Source organism: Solea solea, chromosome 7 (genome assembly GCF_958295425.1).
Source record: "Solea solea chromosome 7, fSolSol10.1, whole genome shotgun sequence".
NCBI classification, from domain to species: Eukaryota; Metazoa; Chordata; class Actinopteri; order Pleuronectiformes; family Soleidae; genus Solea; species Solea solea.
This window is the reverse complement of record NC_081140.1, coordinates 30,056,900-30,079,639: the sequence shown is the minus strand read 5'-3', so window position 1 is coordinate 30,079,639 and position 22,740 is coordinate 30,056,900. Positions and strand designations below refer to the sequence as shown.

Below are 22,740 nucleotides of genomic sequence, written 5' to 3'. Positions count from 1 at the left end.
AAATACGCTCGGTCAGAAACCCGCTGCTGTCGACAGTTCCGGGCTGACTTTTCCGGGATCCATCCCACAGTTTAGCTCCAGTGTGAAGCTCCATAGAAGCGGAAGTCTGTCTAAAGTAAAGGTAAAGTACACGTTTTTAAATGATCCGTTTGTCCTCAAATGTTACTTTTAATGTTACGTCTGTTTCATTTAAACGGTTTCGAGGAGTTAATGTGTTGCGTCCACTCAAGAAGAAAAGGAAGTGAGGAAATATGGAAAACTGATCAAGTTTTTAATTTTAAGGTTTTAATTGAGCTGTTTTGGCTAAAGGTTTATCTGTGTACTATTTTAGTTACATGTGTAAGTTCGATCTGTCCATTTTAATAATGTTTATGAACGTGCCGTGAGTCTGTGTATTTATTTATATATTTATATATAAAACGAAAGTACAAAACAACACACATTTAGGATGTTTTAAATTAATGTATTCAGTTTACTGTAGTGCTTTTATAATCTAATGAAATCAACAGAGGAGATATTTAAAATCGATTAAAAAAATACTAATATGAAATATTTAGAGATCATGGCAATATCAGTATCATCCGATATTCTATTTGAAATGTATTGGCGAATAGACAATGACGACATCAGTAAGAAGAATAAGCTGCTACCTGATCGAAATAAGCATGTGCCTTCTTCAACTATTATTTTTGCACAATGAAGAAAATGAATGTCTTATATCTCGTTATAACTCCTGCTCAGCATTTCACTTATCAATGAAAAGTCCAATATCTTGCATCTCTAGAAATATGAATAAAATTATAAAGCAAACAACATGTCAGGAGTAACGTGGGGTTAACTGTCTTGCCCAAGGACACATCAGGACGTGGACTGGCAGAGATGGGAATTGAACCCGCAACCTGCAAGTTGGAAGGATGCTTCACTCTACCACAGAGCGACTGTCACCAAATAATGTATGCTGCTGAACACATTTGTTAGACCACAAGAAAACACTTGTTACTGTTATTTATTTGGTCGATGGTCGACAGCTCCACTGTTTCTCCCTCCCCTCAGGTTAAGAGTCTGGGTGTCATCCTCGACAGCTCACTGTCATTCCAATCTTCACAATATGAATCGACTCCGCCCCTTCCCTCACCCCCCATACAACTTCAACTTGCTGTAACTCTCTCCTCTCTGGGCTCCCTCACAAATCCCTCCATAAACTTCAACTGGTCCAGAATTCAGCTGCTGCATCACCACCAGAACCAGAACCAGAACCAGACCCCCCTCATCCACCACATCACCCTCATCCTACAACAACTCCACTGGGTTCCTCTAAGCTTAAGTGACAGAGAGGAGGTTGATTGCATGAGTTAGTGGTGCAGTGTAGACAGTGAAAGGTTCGACTTCCTTCTCAGTTAGAGAGCGTCAGCTGAAACGTTAGCTCTAGCCAGACGAAGAGATAAAAGTCAATGGTGGACTTTGATGTTGCGTGTGTGAGGCAGTGGACGTGTTTGTGGAAGTGGGGAGGACACAGCAGGCTGCAGGGAAACATGCTCGCTACAGAGTAAATTCAGCCTCTTCTTCGGTAAAAAAAAATCGCTCTAACATTCTCTCCGTTACCACAAAAGGTTTTTTTCCCCCTCCTCATTTCCCTTTTAAAATCACACTATGCCCCACCCCCCAGACCCCTTTACCGTATGCAGCCACTCTTGAACAAATAGGGAGGTCCATAATTATGCATCTGATCCCAGGGGGACAGTAGTTCATAATCAAATATTAATACAATTTAATACAATTGATAATGTAACATGTGACATGTGTGTCAATAATCGTCAGGTGTCGTCGCACAGGTGACTCCGTGTGGTTGGAGGGGGGCCCCCAAATCAAATTCTGCTCAGGGCCCCCTAAAGGCTGTGTGTGTGTGCGTCCATGCTGCGTTCTATCACATGTAAACAGACGATAGTGTGAACACTCACACGTCTCTGTTTTTAACTTTCAGTGTCTCGTCTACTCTCCACGTGTGACTCGTGTGGACCCCGGCACAAAGACACGTCCTCCTGTGTTCATGTGACATCAGTGAGTGAGTGAGTGGACACTCGTGATGATCGTGAACAAAAATCCATGTTACAGTTCATTAAAAAGTTACTGGAGACAAATCAACAAAGAGCAGAACACGATGATGTCACATTTACACTCTCAATACTCACAATAATGCAAACATGCAGATAAATGTACACGAGTCAAAGTAGTGAACAGAACCAGTGTAGGGTGCAGGATATTCTCATCACGTTTGTTGCTAGGCAACAGTAAGTCAGTCCGGTTGTGGAACTATTTTTGTTTGTCGAGTCGTAATAATAATAATATGATAATAAAAGAAACATCACCTGCAGTTTGACCAGTTTTGACACATGGAAACATCTTTGCTCTCGTCAAACAGACGGTGTGTATTTAGATGCAGGGCGGCGACATGTGACCTGATCACCTGTAGTCACCTGAGAAGCATCCAGGATGCATGTTTTAGTTCAAGTTGTCCACATGCAAGAGCTGTTAGGTTTGAATGAGGCCCAAACCTTTTGTTTTTATATATAAACGTTACATGTTTTGGACAGAGTAGTGATGTTATGGTGTTTTCTTTATTAATGAATATGTCGTGTGAGTTTAATTTCACATAAATCTTGTGTCAATACTCTCATCGTGACATTTATTGTGACAACAGGAACAACCGGTTTGATGTCCTTGTTTCAGTCAGGGTGTTCCTCCAGTGAAGTGTTCACAGACAGGGCGTGGCACTGAAGCCACTCCTCTTCTTGTGCATGATCACCTTCCTTGTTTTGCATTGTCATTTATTTCATCTCATCTGTGCTGTCAGATACTGGAGCTGCCGGGAGGAAAGTGTCTAAGTGTCTGATGATATAAGAAAAAGACGGTTTCACTTTCAGGTAAAACAATCTAACTTTATCAATTCTTTATTTGTAGGACAATTTGCAACGTTTGATGTTTTAATATGATGGACATACATTTAACAACTTAAAATAAAACATGTTCACTTTGTGCCTGTACCCTCCTCCGTCTTCTTTGTACACTTTCAGAGCACCAGTCTTCGTCACCATGTCACTCCAGTTCGTCCACAATCAGCATGAAGGAGCCTACACACAGCTTATGAAGGGTTTGAAAGAGTTAGACTTCCGTGACACTGGTGTTCCCAGTGACCTGGTTCTGATTGGAGACCATGCCTTTCCTTTGGCGATGAACAGCCAAGGCCAGGTGCTGATGGCTGCGTCTCTGCACAGCAAGGGAAGGATTGTAGTTCTGGGTCATGAGGGCTACCTGAGAGCCTTTCCAGCTCTTGTAGAGAATGCTCTGACCTGGCTGAGAGGAGATCAGTCCAACAACCAGTCTGTGGGGATCCAGAAAAAGGCAATGGCACTTGTTAAGAACCTCAACAAATCCCACTTCCAAGTCAAAGAGGTGGGGGCTTTTAGTGAATGTCCAGAGGTTGGTGTGTATGTGACAGATGCCTACACTGTGGGTGCAGACCACAAGGACCTGGTGGCGTTTCTGAAAGCTGGAGGTGGTGTGCTGATAGCAGGACAGGCGTGGAGCTGGACTGCGAGTCACCCGAAGAAGAACACGCTGCTTGAGTTTGAAGGCAACAAGGTTTCGGGGGTGGCAGGGATCTACTTCTCTAATCATCAGGGTGAGAAAGAGGTCCTGCCTGTCTATCCTCACATCCCATCATCCTGGATGTCTGTGGTGTAAGTATCACACTTCTCTGTCATTGAACACTTAGAAAGGTTAGTGTTTGCAAAGTAACACATTTTTTATCTGAGCCAATAAAACATGCTTATTACATCATATAACTGTCATATAACTTTACTGCTTATTATGGACTTTATTGCTCAATGTCATATAAAGAAAAATAATAATGTATTTATATCACACAGAAGCAAAATCATCAGATGATTTAACGTCATCTCTCGTTCTTGTTCTCTCCGTCTCTCAGGACTGGGAAGGATTTCGAGGACGACTTAGAGTTCTTACTGAACGGCGTTTCAGAGTTTGACTTTCAGGGCGGAGCTATGTTTTCTGACATTCTGGTCCACGGTCCACTCGCCTTTCCCATCGGAATCACAGAAAAGGGACAGACGTTCCTGGCAGGAGCTTACTACGGACAGGGAAGGGTCGTTGTGATATCACATGAAGGATTTATCGGCGGAGAGGTAGAGTTTACATTATTTATTGGCGTTGCCTTTATTTGTCAAGTTGAGTGAGAATTTTCATCATTTACACTTTTATATCAGGATGCTGACTCATGTTTTGACATAATCTCTTTCCTTACAGAAACACGGTTCATTTTGGAATAACGTCCTTCACTGGTTGGATGAAGGCCGACAAGGGACGATCGGCGTAGCCCATAATCCTGCCCTCAAGGGTTTAAACAAGTCAGGATTAAAGTGTGAGAAGACAACATTCAAGAAGGACCTGAGTGTGTTTGTGTGTACAGCATACAGTGACAATCAAGCGGAAGACATCGTGGACTTTGTGGCAGAGGGAGGTGGCCTGCTCATCGGTGGACACGCCTGGTACTGGGCACAGACACACGGTGGGAAAAGCCCATTGAAAGAGTTCCCAGGTATGATAGTTCATGATCATACGACACAGAATATCACATATGGACACAGGGTGATCAGTACTGAAGTGCTTTATACATCAAAAACATGTCATGTTTTGCTTTAATGTCCTTCAGGGAACAAGATCCTGAACAAAATGGGATTGAGTCTGTTGGGAGAAACGATTGGAGGAGGTTTGTACAAGACTCCTAAACCAAGCCAGTTCATCAAAGACAACTACCACTTTCGCCACCTTCTACACTGCTTTGCTGGCCATGTAGCACAGGGGGATAAACTCACACAGGAGCAGGAGAAACATCTTCAAAAGCTGGGCAAGGACTGTGCGACCTTCTTGAGCATGAATGCTCACGAATGCTCCCAATATTCACAGGTTCTGTCTACTCTCACTGACGTGGTAATGAGGTCAGGCATGCCACAGGTAACTTCAGCTACGTTTAGTGAGACGCACCAAAGCAGTGTATGATGAATAAAACAACGACAACTGCCAACCAGCAAACGCTGTTTTAATATAGTCATTATCTTGTTTTTCTCTCCAGGTGAATGAGAAGTGTCCTGTGAAAAGTCCCAAAGACCACGTGCTTCTCAGTGTGGGATCACAGTTGTTTAAGGTTTGCCCAAATCCTGATGCCCTCCTCCCCTACCTCATCAAGGACAACCCACTGATGGCAGTGGTTTACAACCACAAGATCAAGGTCACTGTTCACACAGAAGGTCAGACACAAATACAACTTTGTTTTTCTTTCATTCAACATTTGATGCACCATGAAATTCATATTGCAATGAAAAAAGAAATCTTTATACATTAATATAAGATGATCCTAAAACAGGTTCAAGAAAGAACATCTATGAAATACTAACAACTAACAATAATAAACTTTACAGTTTCAAATTAAAATAGTGTAGTGTGTAGTTGGTAGTTTTGAACAATTATGATTATAGAGCAGTGGAACTGCACCATGATGGAAACTGAGCCTTATCTTTTCTAAAGCATCTGTCACAGGTTCCAGTGGCATTTTAAGGAGACTACACCCACTTCTTTCATTTTAGATTTAAAGTAGTGCTGTCAGTTAAACGTGTTATTAACGGCGGCAATTTTTTAATCATGAGATTAACGCTCTTTTTTTGGCCGAGCAAACTTTGTCGTTTTTTTCACTTGCTGTTGCAACAACTAGTAACGTTCGAAAAACTACAACACCACACCGGATCTAACTAGACCAGAAACACAACAACAGGCACGCTGCGAGCCGGCCAGAGTCCAGTGGATGGCGAGCGCTGTGCGCTTCTCCGTATCCAACGCAGCCTGGATCATTTTATCCAAGTCCTGAAGTCACAATAATAAGTCACAATATGCAGGTGACAGAGATATTGTCTCAATAAAAAAAACATTAGCACAAAGAAAGCAGATCCACTTTTCTATGTTGATAAGAGCATTAAAATGAGAAGAAATAATGGGACACGAAGAAATCAAGGGACATTTAGAATAGATACAAATGTGCCATTAATGCGATTAATCGTGATGAAATATTTGAATGGTTTGACAGCACTCCTAATTACATCACTGGCACTGCTGAACTCACATCACCCTCCAGAAGAATTCACTTCCATCTTGCTTTGCAAGTGCTACGTTGCTGCTGTGCCTCAGCCTAGCGTCTGTCAGCTGTGACATACGTCACTCATGTCACTGTGGGATGGGCTTAATCACCACTGTGTGAACATATGTGTCAATGGCTTGAATGTATGGACATTCCTCTTGATTTAGAGGTTACAGCACGTGTCCCAGCACGTGTCACAGCATTAGATCCATATATTTAGTGAATACAGTGAACTATATCATATGTCTGTTTATGTTAGGATGGGTGGAGTGGATCAGCACAGGCCTCTACCTCTCTCCTGGTATGAAGACCTACCTTTCCATACCAGCAGAGATGGTCAACAGTGGATGGAAGGTCAGTTACAAACAAGGCAATACAGTAACTGAGTTCAGATCTGATGCTGTTACTATAAGTATGTCAGTAAGATTGAATCCACCTCCTAAAGTACCTCCAACTCTACTCAAATGGATCCTCTACAGACCAATCTTCATGTCCCCTGTGTTCCTTAGATCCAGATCGGCTGTCAGACAGACACACTGAAGCATGACAATTTGAAGAGGGCCCCATGTGTTCATGAGCGATTTCCCCTCAACAAAGACATGATGCAGGTGTGGAACCTGTGGGGGGGGCTCATCTACCTGGTGACCCCAAAGAAGACACAAGTGAATGGTGCAGAGATCGTGGTGCAGATGGCTGTACCTGCGCCGTATTACAAATGTGGTGAGTCGGACTCTGTGACGGTGCAGATACAGATGCACCTTTAATCCAAGAGGCTTCTTCTTGTGGACTTTACAGGCCCATTGGTGATGAATTACAAATAGTTTCAGTGTACATCAGTACAGACCTAAAAGTACTTACTGCACAACCTTAAGCATCATAGACGTGTTTGTTTTGAACACCGCCCCCTTCTGTTGACTTCAGGCGTGACAACAGCAGCTGAATGGGCCTTGCTGCGCACGGCTCCCTCGCCCTGGGCAGAGCTGGAGTTTGACAACATCATCCTCACGGTGCCGTCCGATGTGGTCCGGGACCTGGAGCGCCCCGATGAGTTGGCGGCGCACTGGAACACCATCATGAAGGCCATCGCTGACCTCGCAGCCAAACCACACAAATTCAAGCACAAAGAACGCATCGTGACGGATGTGCAGATTTCCCATGGTGAGTGGGTAACACTTTACATAGTAATGGAAAACCATACCAAACCATGTCGAGTGGAGCCTTGCTGAGCCCTAACTGTATATGGGAAAAGCACCATCTGTTAGCTCGTTCTGTGTTGTGTTGTGTTGTGTTGTGTTTCCGCTTCTTCTTCTTCTTCTGTGTGTGTGTGTGTGTGTGTGTGCCGCGTGCTGCTGCATCACTGCCCCCGTGAGGCTTGACTTTTTTGTTTTGTATTCTAATTATTGGAGTTCATGGAGGAATCAGCCCTCGTTTATATTAAAGGCAAATGAGATAAAAATGAACTTGCACATGTGATTCTGTGAGCTGACCTGACTGACGCTGTTTCATTTACCGTTGTCAAGGCGACTACATCTCGTGCTTGACTGAGGATCAGTGGGTCGTGCACCCCGGGGATGTGTGAATAAACGATGATGAATAAATGTGTTTTGATTTGCTGGATGTTTTTTTCTCTGTGCTCAGGATGGATGCATGCAGGTTATCCTATCATGATGCACAAGCCTACAGCAGCTGAGCTGGTCAGCATTGACTTTGCCATGAAGAGTGGTCTGTGGGGGCCCATCCATGAACTGGGTCACAACCAGCAAAGGGGCTGCTGGGAGTTCCCATCACACACCACAGAGTGCACGTGTAACCTGTGGTCAGTGTATGTGCATGAAGAGGTGTTTGGGATCAAGAAGGAAAAGGTGGAGTAAAACTGCTTATATTGACTTTCATGGCAGATTATCACTCATGTTTTAGTGTCATCACAAATATCTTTTGTTCATCTTTGTTGGTCTCGGCTTTAATTACATTTTTTCAATCCTCTTCTGTCACACAGGCTCACCCGGCCATGCGACAGGAAGGTCGAGAGAAACGAATTCAAGAGTATGTGAAGGGAGGCAAGGACCTGAGCAAGTGGAGCATGTTTGTGGCCCTGGAAACATATATGCAGGTAATGCAGGGTATTTCATTCTGCTCACACACTAACATGTTACACCCTTGAAGGCCAATAATAATAATAACAAGGATAAAAGTCTGAAACCCTGATCAAGCACTTAGGCCAGTTTTTGTGTCGCATATTTGATCTTTGGCACAGATTAGACGATATCACAGGGAACATGGACCATCTCTGAGTTCTGCTGCTATAGACCTAGACTGCTGTGGTGCATGCACTCACTCACTCACTCACTCACTCACTCACTCACTCACAGAGTAACAGAGCAAAGCAAGAAAACTGACAAAGCTCCAGCAAAACAGAAAAAACACAAACATGTGCACTTGAAATGTGTGTCTTTCTGTATGAATGTAAAACATGCTGATGTGTGGCTGCAGGTGCATTTTCTAACATTCTCTTTGTATGCAGCTCCAGGAGAAGTTTGGCTGGGACGCCTTTAAGAAGGTGTTTACTGCGTACCACGAGATGAGCGACTTTCCCAAAGGCAACAAACCAAAGATGAACCTGTACGCTGAGACCTTCTCCAAGACTGTGGGGAGGAACCTGGCCCCTTTCTTTAAGTCCTGGGGTTGGCCGATCGAGACAGCCACAGAGGAGAAACTCTCCAACCTGCCGTCTTGGAGTGACCACCCCATGGTCCAGTATGACTGAAATGCTGCATGCTGAGTAAAGTATAGTGAGATGGGTTTTATGACTGCTGTTATAGTTATATTTTAGATTCTTCAGCGTAGCCACCTTTTGCTTTGACGATAGCTTTGCACACTTCTGGCGTTCCCTTCATCAAAGCAACGATATTACATTACATTACATTACATTACATTACATTACATGTCATTTAGCAGACGCTTTTATCCAAAGCGATTTACAATAACTGCATTTAAACATTTGGGTACAAATAAGATCTAGAAGTAAGCAAGAGCTTCAAGTAAGCCAAACTATGAAGTGCTAGTCATAAGTGCGATATATAAGTTGTTTTTTTTTTGTCGTCGTCATCGTCTTAGTCAATGTAGAGTCGGAAGAAATGTGTTTTTAGTCGGCGGCGGAAATGTATTAATTATTATTATTAAAGCAAACTGGGCTTTCAATACACAGAACACTGCATACTCATATCAGGGGAGCAGCATGTCTGACAGGTGCATGACAGGGAAACACTGGACCATTCGCTCTAACAGAGGCTCACATAGAAAAAGAATTCAGATACAATGGGCACAAACCCTAACGTTGCCGATGAATTTGTTTGATTAAAAATCTCAAATCCAGATCCAAATCACCACCAAAGTCAAATCATTCCTTCTTTGGTTTATAAACTTCATCCCCAGAAAGTTCCATATATGCTGCTCACACACACACACACAGACCTGTTTGGTGAAGCTAATAACAGCACACAGAGCAGCAGGAGGATGTCACCGGTCTCCTCCAGTCTGGATTATTGTAACGCTTCTCAGTGGGATTGTCAGCCAGAGCATCCAAAAACGACAACACATTGAAAACAGTGCGTCTGGGATCCTGCTGTGCATCCATGGTAACGCCCACCAAAGAACTTGTCAAATTATTGTTTCTTGTTTTACTCTCGCCTGTTTTTAACTCCTTTTGACTGTTTTTGTAGCACTTTCAAATCTAAAGTGTGTTTCAAATAAAATGTATTATTATTATAATTATTATTACTCTCTACTCAAGACATTGGCACTCTACTGTATATTTACATGGATTTGTTTCCTGAGACCTCGAGAGAAGAATGTTTCAATTCAATTCAATTGTATTTGTATCGAACATTATCTCGAGGCTCTGAACACAGGCAACGTCATGCTGTGTTTTCCTATGGGCTCATTATCACTCATTATCTTTTTAATGATGAATTTGACTACATTTACATTGTCACATAGACATTTATTGTCCTCCAGGAAGAGCCAGTACTCGCCTGATAGCCTGATAGCACTCACACAGACGTTTCTTGTGGAGTTTTGTAATGATGTCAGTTTTGTGGGAGTGTTTATGATTACTGTGTCTTTGTAATATTGATTCACACCACTTTATCCCCCACATGACGGTAACTCTTCATATGTTTTCTCCAAAAATAAAAACTGGTGTAATTCATTGACATGTGAGTCACAGACTTTATGAAGCTTTGCCTCAACAATCAAGGCTTTAATCCCTGAGACTGTACAGAGAGCATTTATAGAAAGAGTTTGCACTTTTCTTGGTCCAGACATGAGAAAACATTGTCAACGTCCACTCTCTCGCTCTTTAACACAAGCACAGTTAAAAAGAAGAAAGAACAAATGCAGGTTTCGGTGCAAATAAAGAAAAGCTTATTTATTTTCTATCAGAAAATAAAGCAGGAATATAAAATAAACTCAGTGAGTGGAGAACAGAAATCAGGTGTGGAAGATCCGACACAGGTGAACAGGATGAGGCTCATCAAGAGAACAGGGAAGGGAGGGCGAGTGAGCAGAGACGACAGGTAAAGTGGGAGAAACACAAGCACACAAAATAAAGACAAGACAGACAACACACAGGCAGAGAGAGAGGGAGAGAGGGAGGAGAATTGGATGGAGAACAGGCTTTGGTGAATCATTCAAGCTCCGCCCTCCAGGAAAAAGGGAAAACAGGAGGAAAACAATACCAAATACACAAATATTAAATTGAATAATAATAATAATTCATTTGCACAATATAAATGTTTTCAATTTCAAATTTGATTTACATTTGCACGAGAAATAGATAAATATATCTGGCTGTAAGTTCATGAGGTGTAAAGTACATACTTTTAGATCAATGGAATTAGCTACAGGTTTAATAAATAAATGACATATTATATTATATTATAGAGATTATACAGATATTTTGGATTATCAGATGAGACGACCAATGATGGAACCTCTGGAGTCAGTGACGAGTTAAGTTGAAAGATTTTATTGTAGACAGCTCAGACGAGGAGGAACTGAGACAACGCCTGACATCAGAGGGAACCAGTTTGTTCTGGCTGTTTACACTGAACACCAGGTCTGGTTAGAACAATATGAATGAATAATTAAACTTAAGTGAACTTAAAGTTGGCTGAAGATTAACATTTTCTCTCACAATTATATTACATTACATTACATTATATATTATGAATGAAACTTGAAGACACTTGTAGATCGTGAGAGGATTTAATCATTAGATTTAAAGCATAAAATCTCAATGTTTTACAGAGGAGTCTGGCGTATTTAGCGACAGCACGGCCGCTGTATTTCAGTTCAGTGACTGTGTCAGATGGAGTCTGAATAAATAGTTTGAATTCACTGATTCTAATGATAGTTGTTCCGATGTTGTTGCTCTCATGATTCCAAACACATTTCTCAGTCATGCCTGAGTGCGTGGGGCGAGGGCCCTTTCATGACTGCGTGCAGTCCCAGTTTAATCTCTTTTTGTCTTTGGGGACACGCTGGGTCCGACGGCCCGTCGCGGGGCAGCATGCACTGCGCTCGCTGCCCCGCGAGAGTCTCGCTGTCTCAAGCATCGAAGCAGACAGAGCTAGTTGTGTAAACACACAAATCCCTGTGAGAAATTAAATATATAATAAACATAAAAATACAAAAGAAAATACTCGATATCCGCGACCGGTCGCAGGCGCGAGTTTTCACCTCAATGCAGGTCTTTTCCCTGCAGTCATATCAGTTTGAAAACTACATTCAGTCATTGTCGTTCTCAGTTTACTCTGCAGAGCAAGAGCCGGTTAGCATAACTGTTAGCAAAGATGGCGGATGAAGTCTCGTCCCCCTATGGGTGAGTCTGAAAAGTGCAAACCTTGAACCGACGTTTGCCCTACGTTGAGTCACATGACGCGATTTGCGAGTCATGTGACTCAGCGTAGGGCAAAATTTAAGAGGGAAAAACTGATTTTCTTTTACAACTCAGAGGAAAACTGATTTGTAAATCATTTTTTATAAAAATACTACTGCTATTCTAGCAAAACAAAGCCACATGCACATCAGTGAAGTATTTAAGAGTCGGTCTCACTAAACTTTACACAACACTTTAACCTGTAGAAGCTGTTTGTGGTTCTGCTGCAGAACCTGGTTTTACGGCAACAACAAGTTTGTGTAGAACTGCATAGCCAACATAGCATCGACATGAAAGGAGCTTATCTTCTGCAGCTTTCAGTGACTATAACACACGGACAATGTTGACTGACAAGCACCTTCAAAAGTGTACATATAGGCAACATAAAAGTACTCAAACAAGTCTGACCGGCTGTATGTACACTCTTGAATATCTTCTCAGACAGGTTGACAAACTGGTGTCCACTGACTTATTAGCTCAAGACGTACAGTACCACCTCCTCTCTGGTTATTTACCTTAAAAATTCACCCTCCTCCCTGTTGCTCTCATTTCCTCTCATCTGTACTGTCAGCTTGTCGTCTTGTTGGAAAACGGCAGAGTTCTAATCATTCGAGCAGAAAGTCCAGTCAGGTAAAAAAAAAAGAATCAAACTCTTTTGCCTCCGTAAAAGCTGTAGCTGATCATCCATGTTTTTCTAAAGAACTAAAGATTGTCATGAAAGTGTCATTTAAATATCATCAGTGCTTTTAATGTTGTTTCTCTCCTGTTTTCAGTCTTCATCACCATGTCACTCCAGCCTGTCCAAAATCGCTTTACAGGAGCCTACATGCAGCTGATGAAGGGTTTGAAAGAGTTAGACTTCCGTGACTTTGGTGTTCCCAGTGACCTGGTTCTGATTGGAGAACATGCCTTTCCTTTGGCGATGAACAGCCGAGGCCAGGTGCTGATGGCTGCGTCTCTGCACGGCAAGGGAAGGATTGTAGTTCTGGGTCATGAGGGCTACCTGAGAGCCTTTCCACCTCTTGTAGAGAATGCTCTGACCTGGCTGAGAGGAGATCCGTCCAACAACCGGTCTGTGGGGATCCAGGAAAAGGCAATGGCACTTGTTAAGAACCTCAACAAATCCCACTTCCAAGTCAAAGAGGTGGGGGCTTTTAGTGAATGTCCAGAGGTTGGTGTGTATGTGACAGATGCCTACACTGTGGGTGCAGACCACAAGGACCTGGTGGCGTTTCTGAAAGCTGGAGGTGGTGTGCTGATAGCAGGACAGGCGAGGAGCTGGACTGCGAGTCACCCGAAGAAGAACACGCTGCTTGAGTTTAACGGGAACAAAGTTTCGGGGGTGGCAGGGATCTACTTCTCTGATCGTCATGGTGAGAAAGAGGTGGTGCCTGTCTATCCTTACATCCCATCATCCTGGATGTCTCTAACGTGAGGAAATATTACATTTCTTTCATTTTCTTTATAATAGAAAGAGTCCAAGCACTGATGTTTTTCTCACTAAATCTTCTTAAAGTCGGTCAATTCAACTTGATAATAATTTGATAACACGGCGGTTCAGTGGTAGAGCGAGTCGTCATTTAACTGGAAGGTTGTGGGTTTGATTCCTGGCTCAGCTAATGTTAAGACATGGTCACCCCATGTGTATGTACATGAATACAGACCATAAATTCATATTCTGTCGGTTTTTCAGAAAACCATGAAGACAGTTAATGAACAGTTCTTGTGAAATGTGCTTCCTGCTCCCAGTTAGCACAGGCTATCATTGCAATATTAACAATGTGCGTTTCTTTGTAAGACTCTGTTCCACTGATGCACAACTGACCTCTCATTGTGTTTGTTCACGATTAAAAAACTGTCTGTCTGTCTTTCCGTCTTCTTCTTCCATCAAACACAGAGTTGGTCAGGATTTTGAGGACGACTTACAGTTCTTACTCAAAGGCGTTTCAGAGTTTGATGTTCGGGGCGGAGCTTTGTTTTCTGAGATTCTGGTCCACGGCTCACTCGCCTTTCCCATCGGAACCACAAATGAAGGACAGGCGTTCCTGGCAGGAGCTTATTATGGACTGGGAAGAGTCATCGTCATCTCACATGAAGGATTTATCGGATCAGTGGTAGAGTTTACATTACATTTATGTCTGTCTGCCTGTCTGTCTGTCAGTGGCATAACTCAGTTGGGGTCAAAGGTCATGACCTAAGGAAGACATTAGGTTCAGCTAAATTGGACAAGTGTTCAAAGCTGAGCTAAATGACAGATCACATGACCAATTTCTGACCATATTTTTTGATTCCACCCGATTTCAAAAATATAACTTTATACATGGAACAAAGAGAAACACGATGCCTGACATCATAAGTCAGTGAACAGAACAGCTTAACATATTTAAACTAGTGCTTTCAGTTAATTGCGTTACTAACAGCATTAACACAAACCCATTTTAACAGCATGTTGTTGCAACAACTAGAAACGTGAGAAAAACTACAACACCACACCGGATCTAGCTAGACCGGAAACACAACAACAGGCACACTGCACACACTTGTTTGGGCCAGAGATTTGTGAGCTAACGTTCTATTATTCTTATTATTGTGCGGCTCTCACAATAAGAGGAATAAGTCACAATATGCAGGTGACAGAGATATTGTCTCAATAAAAAAAACATTTGCACAAAGCAAGCAGATCCACTTTTGTATGTTGATAAGAGCATTAAAATGAGAAGAAATAATGGGACACAAAGAAATCAAGGGACATTTACAATAGATAACAATGTGCCATTAATTGCGAGTTAACTATGACATTAATGCGATTAAATATTTTAATCATTTGACAGCACGAATTTATAATAAATCTAATTTCATTTGATGAATACCTCATGTCTCATGGGTTTTTTAAATAATCCCTTTCATTACAGAAAATGGCCAAGTTTTGGAATAACGCACTTGACTGGTTGGATAACGGTCGACATGGGGTTGTTGGTGTATCGCCTAAAAAGGCTTTCAATCATCTCAGCAAGTGTGGGATAAAGTGTGAGAAGACAAACTTCAGGAAAGACCTGAGTGTGTTCGTGTGTACGGTGTACTGCGCTGATCGTGCAAAGCAAATCCTGGACTTTGTGTCGGAGGGAGGAGGCCTGGTGATCGGTGGACACGCCTGGTACTGGGCACAGACACACCCGGGGCAAAACCCAATGACAGGATTCTCAGGTATGACAATGCACCACTTGGTTCACGATAATATAGCTTGTGACGATACATTGGTCCCCTTTGGTCCTGGGTCAGCGACCTCATGTGTGAATAAGACAATAAGACAATGAATGAATGAATCTACAACAGCTACCTTTAGCATATAAAATGATTATTTTAATTCCAATTCAGTTCCAAAAACATTGTAGGATAGTGTAGCCCAGGTTTCCCAAACACAGAGCTGCTCTCTCACACACACAATCATTTTTTGAGTCCTGCAAAAACTCTATTGCAATAGTCTAATCTTGGAAATAAATGCATATACTAGTTTTTCAGCACCTGACTAAGATTATATTTAACTTTCTCTTTACTTTTATTTCATTTCTTTATTTCAATGCCATGTCTTTTCATATCAAACTACTCTACTGTCTTCCAGGGAACAATATCCTGAAGAAAATGGGCTTGTGTGTGATGGGAGCAACGGTTGGAGGGGGTTTATACAAAGCTCCTGTTTCAAGCCAGGCCTTAAAAGACACCTACAATTTCCGTGTCCTTTTACGTCGCTTTGCTGACCACGTAATAAATGGAGAAGCACTTTCTAAGCGAGAGGAGAAACACCTTCAGAGGTTGGGCAAGAACTGTTCCTCCTACTTGGACATGAAGGCTCATGATTGGTACTCCTATGCACAAGTTGTGTCTGCTCTGACTGAAATCTTAAGGACGTGTGGAATGCCACAGGTACATTATTCCAATAGAACAGTATATAAATTATACTGAGAGCTTTGCCATAGAATGAGTGCTGTCAGTTAAACGTGTTATTAATGGCGTTAAAGCAAACCCATTTTAACGGTGTGAATTAATAATAACGTTTTTTTCACATGCTGTTGCAACAACTAGTAACGTTAGAAAAACTACAACACCACACCGGATCTAGCTAGACCAGAAACACAACAGGCACGCTGCACACACTTGTTCAACATCCAAGTCATACATAGAATTAAACTGTATATATATCATATGAACAACATTATGTTTAGCTTATTGAACAACATGCGTTAATGTTGTGTTTATGAACACAATGAATTATTCTTTTTTCAAGGTTGGTGAAGACTGCCCTGCAAAGAGTCCCAAAGACCACATGCTCCTTTTTGTGGGGAGTAAGTTTTATGACGTTTGCCCAAATCCTGATGCCCTGTTGCCCTACCTTGTCAAGGTGAAACCTCTGACGCCCGTCATTTATAACCAAAGGATCAAGATAAGCGCGAACACAGCAGGTCAGACCCTTTTCTCTGGGATGAAAATGATTGATTGTCCGATTAACAACACAAATAATCACACACGTTAGAACATTCAAGTAAAAGACTGCAGGGTTTTCTCCTACTTTAGACCTACACCTGCTTTAAGGTCTGGTTCATCTCATTCTAAATGTTAATTGGAAAGAAATGCACATGGCCAGGAGAGGGGAAGGGAGGGGGTAATGTCAGTGGAGATTGTGTGGTAAAATATCTTCTCCACACCAGACTTCTTCAGACCTCTAGAATCAGTCACATCCACAGCTTGATGGGATCTGGGATCTGCCACTAAAACATTTATTCTTTTTTTTGTAAAATAAAACTGTAAATATGAAAACATCAGGTTTCTGACACATTGTCCTCTCACTAAGAGATCAAAGACGATTACAGGAGAAACCAAACAGATCAGATTGAACCACGACACACTTCTACTAACACAAGAGGCCAGAGGTAATGATCTACATGAGCGAAGAACAACTGATCTGACTTAAGAAAAGGGGTCGAAAATGTCGTGCCTGGGATAAGTCCTTAAAATATAGAAGGAAATTTCTCTTTTCTTTAAAGACAAAAAATGAAATGTGTCTTGGAGGTGACAACTGTGTGTGTGTGTGTGTGTGTGTGTTAGGATGGAAGGAGTGGATCAGCACAGGTCTCTACCTCTCTCCTGGTATGAAGACCTACATTGCAATTCCAGCAGAGATGGTCAACAGTGGATGGACGGTAGGTACAGTCCACAAAATTAAGTAAGACATTCGAGTGACTGTTTGTGATACTATTAATACACAAACGGGAACTTCAGTCACAAGTGAAGTTCTCTTTCGCTTGGCTATAGGCTGCCCCAGGAAGAAAATAAGGAATAAGAAAACATGATAGTAACAGGTGAAAAACTTTATACCTTAACATGGAATATAATGGAAGTGTGAGAGTGGATGGTTGTGTCCCTGTGATGGACTGGTCATCTGTCCAGGGTGTGACAGCAGTAGAAGATGGATGGAATATAATATACATGATTTATCAGATGGGCCCAATGTTCCACACTCAGCAGCAGTTTTCAAGGTTTCCCCTGACTCCCTGAGAAATGTTGTGATATTATAAACTTCACATGTTGAAAGAACCTTAATACTTTGTAATCTTGTGGTGAGAAACATTACCTTCAAAGTGTCTGCCGGAAGTGACGTACTGAGGGCCGTACTAACCAAGGACTTAGCTGAATAACATAGCCGTCAACGCCTATGAAATATAGCCTTTACCGTGACATTTTCTTCTCATTGGCAGCCGGACCTCAGTACGTCACATCCGGCACCACAGCCCTCTGAAATATCCTCAACCCTGCAGCAGGGCAAACACACACAGATGTGACATCCAGTGTCCAATGAACGTCTGCATGTAGTTAGTGTGAGGCAACAGTGGTAGCCACTACTGCACCGCTTGGCCTGGGTAAATGTTTCAAACCCATTTTCCACACCCTCACATGTTACTATTGAATCAACTCATTGTTACCTGTATAACCTTTTTATTCTTTCAAGTGTCCCGACTCTTATTTGCATGTGTTGCAGCATCTTTTGGAACAGTTGCAAGTGTAACCAGGTTATACTTTAACCCGTGAACTTACATGTAAATATGTTCATATAAAGTCAAAAGGGTCTCGGATCACCACTTTAAATAAAATAAAATAAAAATATGCAGTGTCCTGGTTTAAGACCTTCTTAAAGAGGACACAGTTATGAATTGAGTAAACTACATAACTGATATCTCTTGAGCTGTGGAAAATGATTGACTTCACCCACAGAATTTCATACAGTTGTATTGTCTTAAGATATCAAAATTATTATTTGACAAAATTAAAAAAAACAGTTGACAATTTGTTCAAAACTTCCCCAACCGAAATAATTAAAATTAAAAAAATATTCTGGCCAGAAATTTAATTTATAATTTTCTGCAGCTGCGGGCCCACTCATTTATTTGTGCACAGTTAGTGTTGAGCTCTAAAAATAAAAATAATCCTTCTTACCACTAACAATCTTACTGGCTGAGGAACCGAGAGTTTTCCAACAGGTGTATCCCAGAAGCCACCTGGTGGACTTGACCGTAAACCGCCGGAAACTGCTGTAAACTGTTGGAAATCATAACAAACATAAAAAATAATAAAATGGTGCCTGATAGCAGTTTAAATAGAAACAAATCATTTCTAATGTTTTAATGTTAAGTACTTGTTTAGTACTACAGCCTGTTAACTACAATAAACACTCCAGATATAAAAATACAGTAATCCTCACCAAGAGTTATCATATTCAAATTCTTTTTTTTGCAACACACAGTCAGGGCTGTCCATGAAAACACTCAAACTCTTTGTTTCAGTCAAAAAAAATAAACCAATTAGTTTTTGGGTTTTTAATGTATTTTAGTCAGTTTCCTAACTTGGAAATCGGGTTTTGTAAGTAGGTAAAAATATGTTAGATTAGATTTAACCCAACCACTAAAGAACCAAGAAATCAATATATCCTACGAACAAACAAACATGTGCAGCTGCTTCTCTGTGGCTCAAACCTTCACACCACTCATGTCCTGTCCTCACAGATCCAGATCGGCTGTCAGACAGACAGACTGAACCATGCAGAGTTGAAGAGGGCCCAGAGTGTTCATGTGCTATTTGACATCACCAAAGGGATGATGATGGTGAAGAACCTGTGGGGGGGGCTCATCTACCTGGTGACCCCAAAGAAAACACAAGTGAATGGTGCAGAGGTCACAGTGCAGGTGGCTTTACCTGCACCGTATTATAAATCAGGTTTGTAAACTAGTGAACATGGACCTGACTAACAACAAATGGTTGAATTTGTATAATGTGCATGATTTTTTAAAAATTTGATTAAGCATGTTACATTATTATTATTATAAGAATTCTTCTTCCTAGTATTATCATTATTATTATTACTACATGAATCATAGCTCATTTTTGACTGAATTGTTGACTTCAGGCGTGACAACAGCAGCTGAATGGGCCTTGCTGCGCACGGCTCCCTCGCCCTGGGCAGAGCTGGAGTTTGACAACATCATCCTCACGGTGCCGTCGGGTAATGTTCGGAAACTGGAGCGCCCTGATGAGTTGGCTGAGCACTGGAACAGCATGATGAAGGCCATCGCTGACCTCGCAGCCAAACCACACAAATTCAAGCGCAAAGAACGCATCGTGACAGATGTGCAGATTTCCCATGGTGAGTGTTTACGGCTTCAAATGATGTTTCTATACACACTTTACCTGATTGGTGGAAATCCTTGTCACATGTTGTGTTTCCGGTCTAGTTAGATCCGGTGTGGTGTTGTAGTTTTTCTAACGTTACTAGTTGTTGCAACAGCATGTGGAAAAAACGACAAAGTTTGCTTGGCCAAAAGAACGTTAAACAATTGACGCCGTTAAAATGAGGTTTGCGTTAACACCGTTAATAATGCATTTAACTGACAGCATTAATATATAATATCAGTATAATTTCAAAGATTTGCACATGGATCATGAAATAACACGTTTTAGTTTAGTTTTGATAAATGAGCATTTGCATAAATGTGTTGATGTTCCTGTGCTCAGGACTGATGCATGCAGGTTATCCTATCATGATGCACAAGCCCGAAGCAGCTGCGCTGGTCAGCATTGACGTTGCCATGAAGCGCGGTCTGTGGGGGCCCATCCATGAACTGGGCCACAACCAACAAATGAGCTGCTGGGAGTTTCCATCACACACCACAGAGTGCACGTGTAACCTGTGGTCAGTGTATGTGCATGAAGAGGTGCTGGGGATCAAGAGGGCAAAGGTGAAGTATGGTTCATTACTGTCCGTCATTGTTATGTCAGTAGATATCACAAAAGAGATTATAATTCTCTTCCTTCGTGCAGGCTCACCCAGTTCTGACTTTGGAAAAGAGGAACAAACGAGCAAAGGAGTTTGTTACAGGGGGCAGAAACCTCGACAGCTGGCAGATGTGGATGGCTCTGGAGACGTATCTGCAGGTAAGAGAAAATCACTCACACTAAGCCTGAGTTTAACATTTGACACCACAGGCCAACACATTCTTCTCTTTGTATGCAGCTCCAGGAGAAGTTTGGCTGGGACGCCTTTAAGAAGGTGTTTGCTGCGTATCACAAGATGAGCAACTTTCCCACCCGCAAAACACTAAAGATGAACCTGTATGCGGAGACTTTCTCCAAGACTGTGGGGATGAACCTTGGTGGATTCTTCCAGGCCTGGGGTTGGCCCATCCAAGCAGCCACAGAGGAGAAACTCTCCAACCTGCCGTCATGGACTGACCACCCCATGGTCCAGTACGACTGAAATGCACAATTCAAGTTAACTCCACACTGTGTTGTAGTGCACACCAGCAGGTTGAATTGCACTTATTCTGACGTGTTAACATGTGTTGACAGAAGTGCAACTGTTTTTCTTTCCTATGATGAGGTGAAATGTAAAAAGAGGATGGATTTTTTTCTTTAACAACTGTATTTCTGTGAGGGGAGTGTGGATCATAAAAAAACAGTGTTGTCAATTTTTATTGTTTCGTTCTTTTTCTTTTTTGGTAAACTCGAAGCATTTATCAAGAAAATTTGAGTGTGTTAAATTTAAAAACAAAATAATTCAATCAACATTGTCTATTTGAATAAGTACTTGCTCTTTATATTGTGCAAGTCAAATGATTTATGTCTTGTGTTTTTCCAACACCAATTGCGCCCTCTGCTGGCCACACACTGAACATGACTCTACTGCATCGTGAAAAACAGAATGGAAATGCAACATAACTCTAAAACAAATAAATATTTTCTTTACAAGTCGCAGCTTTGCATTTGCAATGTTTTTTGATAGGACTTATTTTCCTTATTTATTATTATTATACATTAGTTATAGTTTGGCTTCCGTCCTGATATCTTCCAGAACTGATCCAGATCTTCAGTTTTTATTTGTGTTAGTTTACTTTGTGTTATGTAAATAGTATACTATTGTTCATCAATCAGTCATCATTATTTTCTCCTTTGCTAATAGGTCTGTTTCTTTTTTAGTAAATTCATTAAAGGCCTTTTCCAGTTTTGATTATTATAGACTATTTATAATTTAAGTATGACAAATGTTAGTAATAATAATATTAGTAATCCCATTCCAACTATACACTCACAACAGTGAACTCATACTCATTTATTTCATAATAAAGTCATCTCACGAGGTCAGAGGTCAGAGGTCACACTGTAAACGGTCTGCTGTGATCAATCCTTGAGTTTATCAGAAATCAGATCTAACGCTTGCCTCAGACACTTTTTCTTCTCCTTCAGAAAAGACTCCAGGTTTCGAGCTTCGGTCAAAATGCCCTCCATCTGCTTCATCTGTGCCTTGTCTGCTGCAGCGCTCACGCTGAAACAAAACCACAGACACTGACAGTGACAAATGATACTCTTCAATAACAACAAGTGGTACCGAGGATCAAGAGCTCACGACAAAGCTGAAGGTTACTGCTGGTGCACAGTGTGAGCAGAAGCAACATAAAATACAGGCTAAAACGTTCCCAAAAGACGATATTCAGAGTTTAATTCTGGTTCAGGAAAAACTTAGAGATCTAATAAAAAAAAGACATTAAAATATGTGTATGAGAGTGAAATTAAAAGTAAATAATAATTTTTTTCACTTGAAAGGAGTTTGGAAATGGTCCGCAGATTAAGCACTTCATTGTTCCATGCTATATTCTTTTCAATTAATAATGAAACATGACGTGTAAGCAGTCTATGTCAAACGTTGGAGGTTGTTTCCGGGTAAATGGAGTGGAGTCAGTGGCAGTCCTGGACGGAAACATCCGTAAAAGAAAAAGATGAGGAAGCACGACTCTGCAGTGGATTTTGTTTCACATGTTTATGTTAATTTGTTAAAGACATAATTCATGTCCTGCAAATGAAACTCAACTATCAACTCTTTTTCTAGTGATCCACCTTAAGTATACCTTATCTTAAAAACGTGTTCACTGGCTGTTAGACAGCTTCTCCAGTAGGTTCAGTTGTTTTGGAACCATGTTGGCAGGTATGTGGGAGCAGAGAAGCTCACCATGCACACATTATTTTTTTGGTTGTGCCCCAGGTTGTGCTCCTTTTGGGA

The 22,740-nt window shown here is 41.5% G+C and overlaps 2 protein-coding genes across 6 annotated transcripts; both read left to right on the top strand.

Moving 5' to 3' along the window:
* The first annotated feature begins 21 nt into the window (after positions 1-21).
* Positions 22-10,416, top strand: LOC131462626 (TRPM8 channel-associated factor homolog). Of its 4 annotated transcripts, none has more exons than XM_058633997.1 (14): positions 89-121; positions 1,982-2,066; positions 2,852-2,921; positions 3,072-3,737; positions 3,986-4,202; positions 4,324-4,615; positions 4,730-5,031; positions 5,150-5,324; positions 6,465-6,559; positions 6,715-6,925; positions 7,127-7,363; positions 7,844-8,067; positions 8,202-8,315; positions 8,727-10,416. In XM_058633997.1, the coding sequence occupies exons 4-14, from the start codon at positions 3,091-3,093 to the stop codon at positions 8,967-8,969; spliced, it is 2,757 nt and encodes a 918-aa protein (XP_058489980.1). In that variant the 5' UTR covers positions 89-121; positions 1,982-2,066; positions 2,852-2,921; positions 3,072-3,090; the 3' UTR covers positions 8,970-10,416. The 4 variants fall into 4 exon arrangements, with proteins under 4 accessions (XP_058489982.1, XP_058489980.1, XP_058489983.1 ...); XM_058634000.1 differs by having other exon boundaries at positions 96-121; positions 1,982-2,058; XM_058633998.1 differs by lacking the exon at positions 89-121 and adding an exon at positions 1,529-1,567.
* Positions 10,417-12,426: 2,010 nt separating this feature from the next.
* LOC131462628 (TRPM8 channel-associated factor homolog) lies at positions 12,427-21,154 on the top strand. Of its 2 annotated transcripts, none has more exons than XM_058634001.1 (12): positions 12,427-12,773; positions 12,917-13,574; positions 14,041-14,257; positions 15,056-15,347; positions 15,763-16,064; positions 16,426-16,600; positions 17,244-17,338; positions 19,196-19,406; positions 19,597-19,833; positions 20,202-20,425; positions 20,508-20,621; positions 20,701-21,154. In XM_058634001.1, exons 2-12 carry the CDS (start codon positions 12,928-12,930, stop codon positions 20,941-20,943), a joined length of 2,757 nt encoding a protein of 918 aa, XP_058489984.1. In that variant the 5' UTR covers positions 12,427-12,773; positions 12,917-12,927; the 3' UTR covers positions 20,944-21,154. The 2 variants fall into 2 exon arrangements, with proteins under 2 accessions (XP_058489984.1, XP_058489986.1); XM_058634003.1 differs by having other exon boundaries at positions 12,428-12,773; positions 12,962-13,574.
* Positions 21,155-22,740: the final 1,586 nt, after the last annotated feature.